This window comes from Natator depressus, chromosome 8 (assembly GCF_965152275.1).
Source record: "Natator depressus isolate rNatDep1 chromosome 8, rNatDep2.hap1, whole genome shotgun sequence".
Lineage (NCBI taxonomy): Eukaryota > Metazoa > Chordata > Testudines > Cheloniidae > Natator > Natator depressus.
In genome coordinates this window covers 100,928,804-100,945,355 of record NC_134241.1, presented here as the reverse complement: position 1 = coordinate 100,945,355, position 16,552 = coordinate 100,928,804, and the positions used below count along the sequence as shown (strand labels likewise).

General features: G+C 42.0%; 1 protein-coding gene across 2 annotated transcripts in view; it reads right to left on the bottom strand.

Annotated features, from left to right (window-relative positions):
- Nucleotides 1-16,192, bottom strand: part of MKNK1 (MAPK interacting serine/threonine kinase 1) — a 37,040-nt gene extending 20,848 nt beyond the window's left edge. For both annotated transcript variants that reach the window (XM_074961796.1, XM_074961797.1), the window contains exons 1-4: nt 16,041-16,192; nt 12,865-12,927; nt 4,968-5,073; nt 550-651 (exon numbers count right to left, since the gene is read on the bottom strand). In XM_074961796.1, the coding sequence (XP_074817897.1) occupies nt 550-651; nt 4,968-5,073; nt 12,865-12,927; nt 16,041-16,046 (277 nt within the window). In that variant the 5' untranslated portion in view covers nt 16,047-16,192. The remainder of the gene's footprint in view (nt 1-549; nt 652-4,967; nt 5,074-12,864; nt 12,928-16,040) is intronic.
- Between the last annotated feature and the right edge of the window lie 360 nt (nt 16,193-16,552).

Sequence of the window (16,552 nt, the reverse complement as noted above, 5' to 3'; positions counted from 1 at the left end):
ATTCGAAGATTAAAAACAGAAGGCTGATTTTCTAAAGAGGAAAATGTTCATCATTTCTTAATCAGAAAATGCTCTAGATTTAGAAATCTATAGAATAAATACTGCCTGAATTTAAATATTAAAGCTAAAATGATATTTAGGGTAACTACCTCAAGTTTTTGGTTTTCACTCAGTGCTATTTTCCGCACAGGTTTTTTTTTTTTTATTGATCAGTTCAGTTACACTGAGCTGTTCTAAAATGGTTTATGTATACAGGTACACATTACTTAACAGTTTGTATGCAAATATTCTCAAAAAACAAACACTTGTTAGATGTTCTGCACCATGCCCATTCTAAAAACAAATTTACAATGGAAATACAAAGGCAAAGAGCTCACTGCAAGGCATAAAGGCACCGAAGACTAAAGGAAACAAGTGATGAAGAAAAAAGATGAAGCCGTGTTAATTTTCACTGCACTGGTGAACAGCAACTGTTTTGCTTAGAAAATTGAAAGGGGCCCAAGAGGATACAGACATTATAAATCAGAGGCACTGCAAATTGACACCAACCTTCAAACTTCCCTGGGAGATGGTCTGTGGCTCTGGTCCTCCTTTTTTTCTTTTTCTTCTTGCCGTTATCTACGATGGTGAGAGGCTGACTGCTGACCATCTCTGTGTGGCAGAATAAAGGCAGCGTAAACAAACCTACCCTATGTTAGGAGAAATCAACATGGGTTGCATATGTGCTCTTAAACTATCCAAAATGTTCACTGCTTTTCCTCATCATTACAGGCGGACATCTCTCCCCCAAAATCAGAAGGAAGCAAAAAAAAAAAAAAAGACAAGACAATTTGGATGCGAATTAAACACACAAGAAGTAGTACTGGTTTGATAAGTTGGACAGAAATACAAGCAATTAGCATACAGCTACAGTGAAAGTAGCTCCTATTCCTGCTACCATGGTGTATACTAAGTCAGCCCTGCAAACAGCACGGCTCAGACTGCTGCAAGAGCCACCTGCATGCCTCCATCACCTAATAAAGATCCCGGGGGTTAGCAGGATTCACAGCAAGTACACAGGTGTTGGCAGAGAGCTACAACGTTTTTTAATACTTTTTCAAGTCCTTTTGTTTAAAAAGAAAAGGGGTTCCCATAGCAGCAATTGGGAAGTGGGGGAGACAAGGAACAGGAAGGCACAGAGGGCATGGCTACACTTGCAGATGTAGAGTGCTGAGAGTTAAACCCACCGTCAGAGAGCGCAGTAGGGAAAGCGCTGCAGTCTGTCCACACTGACAGGAACAAGCGCACTGGCGTGGCCACATTTGCAGCAGCATTTGGGAGCGGTGCATTATGGGCAGCTATCCCAGCATGCAAGTAACTGCAACGTGCTTTTCAAATGGGGGCGTGGGGTGGAGTGTGTTGTGTGTATGTGGGGGGAGAGAGAGTGGGTTTTTGGGGTGCTGTGTGTAAGCATGCTGTCTTGTAAGTTCAGACCCCACTCCTCTCTCTCACTCAAAGCAAACAGTAAATGTTTGCTTTTTCTCTCCGAAGGAGCTTTCACCCAACCGGCATTTCTGCATTCCTGCCGTCAATTTCACAACAAGGACAAGAGTGGCCACTTGACTTAAGGAGATTATGGGACATTTCCGGAGGTCAAGCAGAGCGCAGTAATGCAACACCTCATCCACGCTGGTGCTGTGGAGCTCCAGCTGGGGTGCAGCAAACATTATTCCACTCACCGAGGTGGAATACCAGCAGCGCTGTAGCCGCAGAGTCAGAGTGCTCTACGTGCCTTGTCAGTGTGGACAGGTAGTGAGCTAGGGCGCCCGGGGCTGCTTTACTGCGCTGTAACTCGCAAGTGTAGCCAAGCCCAGAGAGTCTCAGACTGGTGGGAAAAATGGAGGAACATAGACTAGACTTGTAAAGACAATTAAAATACCAAATCAGACTACTATTCCATTTCAGCTCATTCCCCAGCTCTGACAGTGGACATGCTTCACAGAAATGTGCAAGCCATAACAAACAATTATGCAATAACCTGTCCATAGGGGATGTTTGTTTCTAAATGCAGATCAGTGGTTTGCTTATGCCCTGAAACACATACCCTTTTTACATTTTGTTCTCATGTTATGTAACTGTGGATTTTATCCCTATCAGTGTCTAGTCCTAATTACCTTATTATGCCTTTGTTTGGACTCAATAACCTCACTCACTCTCTACCATTAATTTGCATTGTGTACAAAAAAACAAACAAACAAACCAAACACCACACATCCTCTTGTTCTTGTACTATGCGAATGGGTAACTAGGAGCACCAGATTTCCCTTTTCTATGCCATTCGTTATGTCATATACTCGTATCATGTCCCCTTTTATTAGTCTCTCTAAACAGGCCTAATCTTTTCATTGGCTCTGCACGTGTAAGCTTTTCCATGCCTCTAATCATGTCTATCCATGCTGACAGATACCATGCTAGCTAAAATCAGTGTTCAAAACGGATAAGTACTGTTTTGCAATAACCTTGTCAACCATTTTCCAGAATTCTTGTAGGTAGGATTCCTAAAGAATGAAATGCAAATAATTCACTATTTTACTTTACATAAATAAAAAAAAATAAAAAAATTAAAAAAAAAACCCCATAACATGCTGCTGTGTTGTGCCACAGAAAACAAATTCCTGTAGGAGGTACAATTCTACCATACTGGCAAAAGGAAGCAGAGTAGAAGTTAAGGAGATATTGTCAACTTAAATCTTTTTTTCTTAATTAACCAATTTTTAAAAAGACTCATTTCTAATGAAGCACCCAATAAATAATACATCTTTTGATTTATTATTGATTTTAAAAAAAGGGTTTTTCTGCTCTCCAGTGATGTTTGTAAAGGTCTTTTCAGAATAAGAAGCTATGCAAGTTAAGAGTAAGACAGACTACACAGAGTGCTGTCAAAGGCACAAAATAAGATGAAATGGCAGGAAAAATGCTTTTCTCTGTAACACTTTTCAGTGATAGTAATTATGGGAGTCACTTATAACTGCCATATGTTGTGTACAAAATTTTCAGACTAGAGTGATTTGGAAATTGGTGAAAAATCTGTGTCGCTTTAGTGCCACTCATTGAAATACTTAATGCATCGCTCAAAGCCACAATCATCTTTCAGTCTCTCATCTTCAGATCAATGTTACTTTAGATATACCCCAATGAGACTAAAACCTAAGCTTCAGAGAGATACTTCCTCACACCAGAAAGTAAACTAGTCATTTAAATGTAACCTGAATTAGTGAAAAGTTGACACTTTCAACTTGCGTTCTGTACTAAATTTGTGCAGAAACAGGGACACAAGATTTGTTAATTAGCTTTTTGTTTGGCCTGTGATCTGATAAGGATACCTCTGCATGAGGACACCTAGTTTCCTTTTCTTAAAGTTGTTTCAACAGAAAGGAGGAAGCTTGGTGCAGTCTTGTTCTCGTTAGTCACTCTGTTTTGATAAACCACCCCTATGCTTAAGCCCAAATAGCAATTTGAATGACATGAGAAAACTCCTTTATCCCAGCAACTTGTTTTGGGGTCTCACCTCCTTAATGGAGTATACTTTGGAGTAAGTGTTAAGAACAAGCCTTCACACTTGTAAGACTTGACAGTTAATGGGAACATTCAACTATATCACCCATTTAATGGTAATGGTTTCAGAGGTTTAACCTTCTCCCTCAGACATGACTCCCCCATCTTCCCAGCAGTTGACCCTGGGCCTGGTATTGGAGGGTCTAGAACAGGGGTTATCAAACAGTGGGTCGCAACCCAATTTTAATGGGGTCACCAAAGCAGGTGTTGGCCCTGGGCCCTAGCAAGTCTGAAGCCCAAGCCCAAGCGCCACTGCCTGGGGCTGAAGCTGAAGCCCCACCGCCCAGGGCTAAGGTTACATGCCCGCTCTCCAGGGCAGAAGCCCTGGGGCTTCAGCTTTGGCCCCTCCCTGGCCCAGGGAGGTGGGGCTCAGTCTTCAGTCCTCCCTCCTGGGGTACTGTAGTAATTTTTGTTGTCAGAAGGGGGTCACAGTACAAGGAAGTTTGAGAACTGCTGGTCTAGAACAGTATAGACTAGCTCCTGCTTCCACTGAAATCAATGGGAATTCTTCCACTGACTTCAGCTGGAGCACTCTCAGGCCTTCTGTCAACAGTGAAAACAAAGACATACTATGCCCACTGACAAGAGATGACAGAATCTGAGAGAAACTAGGATTCAAACTCTCATTTTCCCTTCTGTTGGGTCTAGGCATTGCAGCTCTCATTCGAGCCAAAGAGGTGAAGCTCTCCTCTCTAGGTGTAATACAAAAGGACAACGGAACAAGCTAAGGGGAGAACACATTTTCTAGCAGCAAGTCTACCTGAGCCTCAAATACTGCTGCTCTTGTAAGTGCTAGGGTTGGCAAGCTGGCTGGCCGGCCCAGGGTTAACAGTTAAGGTGTGTTAACCGACAAGACTGGTTAACCTTTTACATCCCTAGTAAGTGCCTACACACAGGTAAACTTGCTTAGTATTAGAGCCAATGTTCAATACATACAATATTTAAAGTCCTCCATGGGATAAGTCGAGAAAAGCCTTCTTCCACAACTATGGCCTCCTACAACACCTACGTTCCACTGGATCAATGAATCCACTGACAAGAAGAATGGCACTGACATGGGTGCCAAAGACAGAATTTCAGAGAGGAGGGAACAAGACCACAGAACACACTACCAGAAAAGGTAAAAATGACCATAGTTTTGCATTAAGTTCTGGACGCAGTGAAACCTAACTGTCGACACAGCTTCCCCACAAATAAGTACTCCTCTCTCACATATGCAAAAAACCCAAACCAAAAAAAGCCTTGATTCTAATCACCTGGGTTGGAAAGACAGGGATATAAAATTATCTTTCTTTAAAAGAAATCCTGCGGGGCATTTGGGTACTACAGCAATGGACACCAGCATAAGAACTTGAGAGAGAAAGAGTAGATACCTGGTCTGCGTTGGATTGACTTCACTGCAAGAAGGGAGTTTGGGTAGACAGGCTGATTACCATTTGCTTCAAAAACAGGACTTGCTGAAGTAGGATTATTTTGTAACTAAAAAGAAACAAAAGCATATTTAGATTCACAAATCATTTACCTTTGTTATTTATATTACAATAGTGCCTAAACGCTCCGGAGACTGGAGTCCTGTTGCTCTAGGTTCTCTACAGACACACAGCAGAAGTAGACCTTGCAATCCAAAAATAAGCATAGAATCATAGACTCACAGAACATTAGGGTTGGAAGGGACCTCAGGAGATCATCTAGTCCAAGCCCCTGTTCAAAGCAGGACCAATCCCCAACTAAATCATCCCAGCCAGGGCTTTGTCAAGCCTGACCTTAAAAACCTCTAAGGAAGGAGATTCTACCACCTCCCTAGGTAACCCATTCCAGTGCTTCACCACCCTCCTAGTGAAAAAGTTTATTCCTAATATCCAACCTAAACCTCCCACACTGCACTTGAGACCATTGCTCCTTGTTCTATCAGCTGGTACCACTGAGAACAGTCTAGATCCATCCTCTGTGGAACCCCTTTCAGGTAGTTGGAAGCAGCTATCAAATCCCCCCTCATTCTTCTCTTCTGCAGACTAAACAATCCCAGTTCCCTCAGCCTCTCCTCATAAGTCACGTGCAAGGCAGAAAGAGACTGTTTTCCCATGGGGAGCTAATGCACAGTGAGCTTAAGTGAACTGCACAAGGTCACACATGAAATCAGTGACAGACCCGGGGAACTGAACACAGATCTCCCAAGTCTTGGGCCAGTCCTCAAGCACAAAGCCAACTTCCCCCAAGGAAATTTACTATCCTGTTTAGATGACTAGTACAACTTCTCACTCTCCATAGACATGTACAAATGAGAAAGCCAAGAGTCAGAAAGGCAACCTTAGCATACTCTGGGGCAGATCCTCAGCTGACACAAAATTGCCATAGCTCCATTATCTTCAGTGGAGCCACAACAATTTATATCAGTTGAGGATCAGCCCCGCACTCTCAGCGCATTCCTTACGTTATGTTACAATTGCCATAGCATCGAGGGATAATGATTAAGGAGAATCTCTCACCCCACCTCCCATCCGAAAATGCCCTGGCTGCAGGCACAAGAGTCTCCAAAATGATCACTTAAAGACATACCTTGCAACCAATCTTGAAGGCTCTGACAAACCATGAGAGCGAGCAAGCAATTTCTACAGCTAGGGATTTTCTATCGAAAAGCGGGGCCACCAATGCTCAACAATATATCCCTAGCAACCAACAGTCAAATAGCCCCAGATAACTGTCATGGTAAGGCATGGAGAGAAAGAGGAATACAAATAGTAATCTGGACCCAGACTCTCCAGAGTTTCATAGATGATAACCAATGTTCTGAATTTCACCTGGAAATAAATCAAAAGCCAATGCAGAGAACAAATAGCTGGCATCACACACACTCAGCCCACCGAGGTAAGCAGTTAAATAAGCATGACAATACACTGGACAATAGAATTTCACTACAGTCACAGGTAACGGGTGGAAACAAGTGAGAAGACTCCCTTCCAGAATTGCAACTCACTAAGATCCTTCTTAAGACGTTTTCTAGCCAGGGCTTAAAAATTCATATCCTGTTTCTGCTGGCTGATAAGCACCAAACAGGTGGCCCTCCCTGGTAGAGTAGTCCAGGTATTCTAAATAGAATAAAAACTTTTCTTCCTGGGATTTTGGTTTGTTTACAGAGGCCAAACATTTTCAAGCCAGGCTCCATACAGCTAAACTAAAATCCAAATCTAGGCACCTGAATAGAAGTGGCCCGATTTTCAATAAGATGCTGAACAACTTGCAACTCCCACAGAATTCCACCGCTGTTGTTTGGGCTCAGCACTTTTGAAAGTCAAGCCATATTTTGACACTGAGGAGCCTAACTTGAGGCATCCAGAATTAAATCTCTCAAGAATTTTCAGCCAAGGCCCTCCCTTCCCAGAAAGTTAACTACATAAGTCACAATTGCAAGCGTCAGCCAAATAGGACTCGCTTAGCAGGTGTCGATCTTACTGGAACATGCTAACTGGGTGAAGTCACAGAAGAACAATATTACTTTGTTACAAACACTTGCGAAAAGGCTTAAGCACAGTGTATTACAGGCTGCCAAATGTAGAGAAATGAACTGGTTCAGAGTGAAAAAAACAATTAGAAATCATACTATTCATTACAGCATTGTGTTAAATCATGTCTCTTGCTCCAGTCAAGTCAACTGTTGCAACATAGAGTAGGATTCACAGATACACATGTGATGGGTTCGGTCACAGAGACCCCAATGGGGCTGTCACCTGACGTGCTGGAAATTACCTCTGAACCTGTTTTCCCTGCCAGCCTGGGACTCCAGAACTCTGTCTTGTTGTGCCAGACATGTTAACCTGCTGCAACACAGACCCAGGTCTGGTCCATGCCCCCAAAGCTGCAGATTAACTCAAAACTGCTCAGCAGGTTACTTGTCTTCAGCACCCAGACACCCAGTTGCCAATGAGATCCAAACCCCAAATAAATTGGTTTTACTCTGTATAAAGCTTACACAGGGTAAACTCATAAATTGTCCGCTCTCTATATGGACAGAGAGATATGCACAGCTGCTTGCTCCCTGTCATAAATATAAAGGGAAGGGTAAACCCCTTTAAAATCCTTCTTGGCCAGAGGAAAAATCCTTTCATCTGTAAAGGGTTAAGAAGCTAGGATAACCTCGCTGGCACATGACCACAATGACCAATGAGGAGACAAGATACTTTCAAAGCTGGAGGGGGGGAACAAAGGGTCTGGGTCTGTCTGTGTGATGCTTTTGCCGTGGACAGAACAGGAATGGAGTCTTAGAACTTAGTAAGTAATCTAGCTAGATATGCGTTAGATTATGATTTCTTTAAATGGCTGAGAAAATAAGCTGTGCTGAATGGAATGGATATTCCTGTTTGTGTCTTTTTGTAACTTAAGGTTTTGCCTAGAGGGATTCTCTGTGTTTTTAATCTAATTACCTTGTAAGGTATTTACCATCCTGATTTTACAGAGGTGATTCTTTTTTACTTTTTCTTCTATTAAAATTCTTCTTTTAAGAAACTGAATGCTTTTTTTCATTGTTCTTAAGATCCAAGGGTTTGGGTCTGTGGTCACCTATGCAAATTGGTGAGGAATTTTATCAAACTTTCCCCAGAAAAAAGGGGGTAAGATTTGGGAGGATTTTGGGGGGAAAAGACGTTTCCAAACGAACTCTTTCCTAATAATAATAATACCGGTGTTAGACGTTTGGTGGTGACAGTGAAAGTCCAAGGGCAAAGGGTAAAATAGTTTGTACCTTGGGGAAGTTTTAACCTAAGCTGGTAAAAGTAAGCTTAGGAGGTTTTCATGCAGGTCCCCACATCTGTACCCTAGAGTTCAGAGTGGGGAAGGAACCTTAACACTCCCCCAGGTATTAATCACTTACTCTGGGTTTACTAATGAACAAAAGTAATATTATGTATAAAAAGTAGGATTTAACTGGTTTCAAGTAATAACAGACAGAACAAAGTCAGTCACCAAGAAAAATAAAGCAAAAACACGCAAGTCTAAGCCTAATACATTAAGAAACTGATTACAGGAAAAATCTCATCCTCAGAGATGTTCCAATAAGCTTCTTTCACAGACTAGACTTCTTCCTAATCTGGACCAATCCTTGCCCCGGTACAGTCCTTGTTAGTTTCAGAAGACATCTTAGGTGGAAACTAGGGGTTTTCTCATGACTGGCAGCCCTCCTTGTCCTACTCCACCCCCATTTGTAGCTTTGGCATGAGGCGGGAATCTTTTGTCTCTCTGGGTCCCCACCCCTCCTTCTACATGGAAAAGCACCAGGTTTTAGATGGATTCCAGTATCAGGTGACATGGTCACATGTCCTGTGAGATCCCAGCCTCCATTCTTCCAGGCCCACAGGTACTCAGGAAGGTTTGCAAGTAAACAGAGCCGTTTACAGGTCATTGATTCTGAAGCACCCTTAAAACTTAATATGTTTACATCTTATTCTCCTAACTCCAGACATAGAACTAATACATGCGAACAAATGGGATGAAAACACACAGTAGATCATAACCTTTGTAATGATATCTTACAAGAGACCTTTTGCATAAAGCATATTCCAGTTGCATCATATGCACACTCAAGCATATTTCCATAAAGCATTATGGAGGGCAACATTACAACACAGAAGGAAGATACTCGTTTCAAATTCCGTCAAAGAAAAGGCACTGCTATTGGTCACTTATCTATATTAATAATTTGACAAATCACTCTAGTAATTAAGATTGCCTGTGGGTGGTGTAGGGAGTGCCTTAGCTATCATAGTTAGCGTTGGACTTTGGTGACCTAAACAGCATGATGAAAAATGAGACAGAAAAATATCCCATACATTCTTGACGAAATGTACGAATTTAATATCTTTTGGGATGAAATTCTGAAAATCCACATAAAGTCTGAATAATCTGGCTCTGTCAAAAGGTAAATGTGATAAAGTCTACCATGGCCAGCTGCAATCCAGCCCAGCCATAGCCATAATGGAAGTCTAGTGACCCTGGCTGCAGGGGGTTTTGAGCTGCTTCATCAGCATAAGAATGAGTCCAGTGGCCTGCCCTCTACAGTTCCTCTACAATGGCCTCCACACTGCTTTTGATCAGCCATCTTCCAAGTGTACACTGAATGGCGAGGCCAACCCTATCGCTGCTCAGCTACCCACCTCTCTTGCAAGGTAACCATGGGGTTTCTGTAGCATGGAGAGTGAAGTCCTCTCACAATGGGTCAATCTCACACTTTTCAGGCTAGCATAGATTGATTTTTAAAACGGATTCCTCTCATCTCAAATCTGTGGTTACATCTTCATTGATACCTGTTGGAATGCTGTTAGAGAACATAGTGGAATATAGGACAAAATATATTTGCTGCTTTTAAAGTTTAAATTTCCTCTTGGGAGAAGGTCATGTACTTTTACCACAGATTTTTCTGCAGTGGAGATATATCTATATTAACATAGACATTTATACATCTTTTTAAAAATGTTCTCAGAATATCAGCCAGGTCGGCAAGGGTAATTATTCCTATTGGCCCGGTGAAGAGGCAAGCAAAGTAAGGTTAGTGACTTGCACAATACAATACAATAAGTCAGTTAGCAAGGGCAACAAGCAAGACTTGAGGCAACTTAAAAATAAGATTGAAAACTATCCAGTTTATTTATTTATTTTGGGGGGGGGGGGGGATGGAAAAACCAGTGACCTGGCTGCACTCAACTGCAAATCAATATTAGGGTTGAGAAGGCATAACAGCAGCCAGTGTTTCATTCAGCAGAAAATTAATATGAGAGGGTCAGTCTCATGCAAGGGTTCCCTGGCATATCAATTGCTTAATGCAGTGAGGATCACCTGCTTTCCAGTTTCCTTCAGAGAAGTAAATACGTTGGACTAACAGGAAAGGCTGTTTAATGCTACTGATCAAGGGAAATAAGCACTCATTGATAAGCAGTCTTCATCACGTTTCAGTAAGAATTAAGTTGCAAAGTTATTTTGGAATTCAAGAGGAGTTATCTTTTTTTTAAAAAAAATAACAGTAATAGTACTTAATTTGACTTAAGCAAGTCAATTTCTCTGAATCTCAAATCAGAATGTTGTTGACCTGTTTTAAATTACAGAAAAAATATACAGGGTAAGTCAGTTTTGATGGCCACTCATGAAAGACTATCATTATGGTTTTTTTCTCCATTTGATTGCCTAGGGAACTCTTAGTGATCTCAGAATGAATCATCAAACTCTAATTTGGTCAGCTAATTTCCTATTACTCAAACATAACCAGAAATGGAAGCTTTCTAGGAAGTGGTCTTCGGACTTTTGGTTTCCTTTTAAAATTTCATGCACCTATAAGAGTAGTTTATTTCCTGCTCTTAAGAGACTCACTCAAATCAGATATGGTATTTCTTACTGGAAGTCAAGCTATAAAACATACTTCCTTCCTTAGGCCATGTCTACACCAGCGAGCTTACAGCGGCACAGCTGTACCAATGAAGCTGCACCACTGTGAAATCGCTTGTGTAGCTGCTCTATGCCGACAGGAGAAAGCTCTCCCATTGACATAATAAAACCACCTCCACGAGGGGTGGTGGCTATGGGAGAAGTTCTCCAGCCTACATAGCATTGTCCACACCGGCGTTTGTCGGTGTAACTTGTGTCACACAGAGGGATCTTTTTTTCACAACACAGAGTGACATAAGTTATAGCGACAAAAGTGGTAGTGTAGACAGCCCTACCTATAGTTGCTAATTTACAACCAATAAATATTTTAAGTACAGAAGGTAGAAAGTGATTTTTCCTTGTATTACCTTTCTGTACTTTTAATTCTGATTCTTTAGAAAAAGTGAACCATGTTAAACTCCATCTTGAATGAAGCTGAACCATGTTGAACTCCATCCCTCCAACTTTATGGTATACTGCCTCAATCAAGCAGTAATGATCTTTTCTGTGGTGTAAAGGAATTCTCCCTTACCATAACTAGACTCCTCTTCTAAAAACAAATTCTATCATTTGTATATTTCAATAGTTTTACATTATGAAAGTTCAATGTTCTTTACAAAAAATGAGAGGTTTAGTTTAGCAGTAAGTAGTGACTAAAATATTCACTGACAGAGTTTAGACTTGCTATAGATGGAACAATTTCAGTTTAGCATAGTGACAAATTACAAAGGTTCCTGAAAGCAACACATTAATAGAATTACCATTATTGTCAGTAGAGCAACTCTGAAACAATATGTAATGTCCCTCTCTGACAATCCTAGAGTTTAAATATTGTAGTTTTCAAAATACTGGGTATTTTAGGTAAAAGCCACTACTGGCTTTGTTTTGCTTGTATATAAACTAGTAAAGATAGATGGTATTTCATTTCAATACAAATATTACTAATAGCCAAATATCCATTTACATTTGACAATTTGTAACCAGGCTAACACTACTTTACCTTTGTCATAACTAGTTTTCAACTATGGAGTCGAAATGGCTAATCAATAATCAAGTTAATATTTAAAACTGAGTATTAATTTAGTATCTGACCTGAAAATTTTCAGTTTAAGGCCAACCAGCAAGATTTCATACATTTAGTTCCAATCATTTGCAGTTTAGTCACCAAAGTTTTTTTTTTTAAAAGCCCCCAAAAGCATCTGGAACTGGGAGAAAGTCAAACATGGTACTGAAATACATTTTTTTTAAAATTAAGTCTAAATTTACTAGAGAGCCCACTCAAACTGCCATACTGATACTAATGATGCCTTTTCTGCAATTTGTATTTTTTAAAGTCTTTACTCAGTTAAAGTCAGGGTTAATCCGTGCTGTAGCCCACATCACGCGTACAAACAGACTTGCTACCTTTGAGCCAGTTCTCATACCACAACAACTTGTTTTCATTCATAGAATTCTTTCCACAGACAATCAGACTACAGACATATAAAAGGAGCAATGCCAAAAATATTTTTCCAGTAAGGCACAGGCTCTAGCTAGGTCTACACTTAAACCACTACGGTGGCGCTGCTGTAGCATTTTGGCATAGCCACTCGCTACAGTGACAGGACGGGCTCACCATAGTTAATCCATCTCCCCCAGAGGCGGTAGCTAGGTTGACAGAAGAATTCTTAAGACTGCTTTTAAAGTTAATTTTAAAAGCAATATTTTAGTTAAGAGTTCTTAAACTGTTTGCATACTGGAACAAGTTTTTCCCCAAAACTGAGAATATACAACTTCAGAATGCATGCAAGTGTCAAGGCACATGGATCAAACATAACGTGAAACTTGTCAGCAGTAAGAGTGACGTTAATACTCTATATGCTTTACCTTAGAAGAACAGAGGAAGTTCTTCAGTTCCGCAATTTTATTTTGCCTCACAATATCCGGCATCTAGAAGGAATAAAGAAGAACTTATTTTTGAAGAATGTCAAAGTGCATTCCCTACTTCCTCAGTCATCAGAACACGCACTGAAAAAACCCATATGAGCTTCTATATGTAGTTTCTTTATTTGAAAAAAGCTTTTAAGGCCATTTAATTGAGCATAAATATAAAAATATTTTAATCACTACTGTTTTAAATTACATGTACAAGAGCTCCTAGCATCAGAATGGATAGGGCTAAGTTTTGGCTACTGAACAGCCTTTTGAGATAGTAGCATACTTCCATGCAGGAGTTAACAGTATACTGTTTCTGTCGTGCATTTGCTGTGATTCGTCTTATACTGCTTTAAAACAACACAAAAGATAGAATTTTTACCAAATACTAAGAGATACCTGCATTGAAACTGGACAGCCTTTCAACGTGTTTCAGAGGGTTTGCAATTCTTAAGATAGAAGAAAAATATAGTAAATACTGAACTCCAAGTAGCAGAGATTAAAATTAGGGTTGTTGATTAACCGCAGTTACCTTGTGCGATTAACTCAAAAAAAATTAATTGCAATTAATTGCAGTTTTAATCACACTGTTTAGACAATAATAGAATACCAACTGAAAATTATAAATGTTTTGGATTTTTTCTACATTTTCAAATATATTGATTTCAATTACAACATAGAATATAAAGTATACAGGGTTCATTTTATATTATTTTTTATTACAAATATTTGCACTATAAAAATAACAAAGAGATAGTATTTTTCAATTCACCTCATACAAGTACTGTAGTGCAATCTCTTTATCATGAAAGTACTGTTTACAAGTGTAGGGGTTTTTTTGTTACATAACTGCACTCAAAAACAAAACAATGTAAAACTTTATAGCCTGCAAGTCCACTCAGTCCTCCTCCTTGTTCAGCCAATCGCTAAGACAAACCAGTTTGTTTACATATATGGGAGACAATGCTGCCTGCTTCTTATTTAAAATATCATCTGAAAGTGAGAACAGGCATTCGCATGGCACTTCTGTAATCGGCGCGCTGCAAGATATTTAGGTGCCTGATACGCTAAACATTCATATGCCCCTTCATGCTTCAGCCACCATTCCAGAGGACATACTTCCATGCTGATGACGCTCATTAAAAAAATAATGCATTAATTAAATTTGTGACTGAACTCCTTGGGGGAGAATTATATGTCTCCTGCTCTGTGTTTTACCCGCATTCTGCCATATATTTCATGTTATAGCACATGTTCGTTTTAAGAACACTTTCACCGCAGATCTAACAAAACACAAAGAAGGTACCAACGTGAGATTTCTAAAAATAGCTATAGCAGTCGACCCAAGGTTTAAAAATCTGAAGTGCCTTCCGAAATCTGAGAGGGATGAGGTGTGGAGCGTGCTTTCAGAAGTCTTAAAAGAGCAACACTCCGATGCGGAAACTACAGGACCCGAACCACCAAAAAAGAAAATCAACCTTCTGCTGGTGGCATCTGACTCAGATGAAAATGAACATGCATCGGTCCACACTGCTTTGGCTTGTTATCAAGCAGAACCCATCATCTTCATGGACACACGTCCTCTGGAATGGTGGCTGAAGCATAAAGGGACATATGAATCTTTAGCATACCTGACACATAAGTATCTTGCGACGCCAGCTACAACAGTGCCATGTGAATGCCTGTTCTCAGTTTCAGGTGACATTATAAACAAGAAGTGGGTAGCATTATCTCCCGCAAATGTAAACAAACTTGTTTGTCTGAGGGACTGGCTGAAAAAGAAGTAAGACTGAGTGGACTTGTAAAGGCTCTAAAGTTTTACATTGTTTTATTTTTGAATGCAGTTATTTTTTGTACATAATTCTACATTTGTAAGTTCAATTTTCATGATAAACAGATTGCACTACAGTACTGTATTAGGTGAATTGAAAAATACTGTTTCTTTTGTTTTTTACAGTGCAAATATTTGTAATCAAAAATACATATAAAGCACTGTACACTTTGTATTCTGTGTTGTAATTGAAATCAATATATTTGAAAATGTAAAAAACATCCAAAATATTTGAATAGTATTGTATTATTGTTTAACAGTGCAATTAATCACAATTTTTTTTAATTGCTAGACAGCCCTAATTAAAATATCTAAAAAACAGTAAATATTTAACAGTAAAACATAGGGACAGGTATATTTCCCCATCTCCCTCCCCCATCAAAATATATTCTTAATAGGAAACATCAATTTGATCACAGCATGTCTTGCTATATAAATTACAGAATACCCTGAGTTTGATGCTCTCAGGGAGTACTTATAAACGAAGCAATAAGAGTCTTCCATGTTGTTTTATGTTGCAAACATGGGGCTCCAAGACTTGAAGCTCCTTCACATAGTCCTCAGCTCCCAAATGTTCAGCTATATTGCTGTACAGTTTTATTGTATTGCTTCTCAAGTGATAATACTAGGATGCAGATTTATAGCCGTGGACGCAAAACACACCTTCAAAGAGTTGCTATAGTTCTGGAGACTTTTTGTTGTTGTTGTTACAGTGCACACTGTACTTTCAGTGAAGCCCTGGATGCTTATCTCAGAACAAAAGCCGAAATTCTCCAAGATCAGAAGAAAAACCAAAACCTTAACTCGGCTAGCAGAGCCCAGTGTTACCCAGAACGGTTGCCAACTCGGTTCCTCGCCCAGGGCACTACTGGCCAAGCCCAACACCAGTCGGTGGCGAGGCTGTTGTAACCTCTGCAGCGGCAGCGAAAGCCGAACCCACCCCGTCCGCACTCGGGCAAAACTCCCCCTGGAGTTCCACTTACTGCCCCAGGCCCCAAACCGGGGCGCCCCGGGGGGGGGAGGGGGCCCCGGCACCTCCACTGGGGCGCCCCGGGGGGGGGGATAAGGGGTGGGGTAGAGGAGGGGGCCCCGGCACCTCCACTGGGGCGCCCCGGGGGGGGGGGGATAAGGGGTGGGGTAAAGGAGGGGGCCCCGGCACCTCCACTGGGGCGCCCCGGGGGGGGGGGGGAATAAGGGGTGGGGTAGAGGAGGGGGCCCCAGCCTAGGGGGGATAAGGGGTGCGGGGGGGATGGGACCCCAGCCTGTGGGGGGCTCCGGAGCGCGCCCCCCCCCTTACCTCCATCGCTGCCGGAGCACGTCCCTCTCAGTCACCTCGCCAGGGTCAGGGGGCGCCGCTGGCGACTTGCCCTGAGGCCAGGACACCGCCGCAGAGGAGGATGGGAGGCAGCAGCTCAGCTCAGCGCAGGCGCACGGCGGACCAGGGAGCGGCGCCGCAAGTCGGGTCAGGGGGTGGGGGGGGGGTGGAGATGTGCGCAAGCGCACCGCGGACAGGCGGGGAAATCGTGCGCAGATGCAATCGCTGGCGGCGGGGCGGGGGAGTTGCTCAAGTCAAGGCGCTCTGAGGGGAGCGCGGGAGCGGCGCGCAAGCGCAGTGCATCCGGGCGGGAAAAGAGGCTGGGGGAGGAGCCCATCGAAGCCACGGGCCACGCCCTCCCCCCAGCCTGTGGGGCCCAGTGGGCTCTGGGCCTGGGCAGCGCCCGCCCCGCCCTGGGCTGGCAGACGAGGGGCAGTGGGGGCCCATCCCGGCACAGGGCCGCTCCCCCCGGGCTGGGTGCCCCAAGGCTGCAC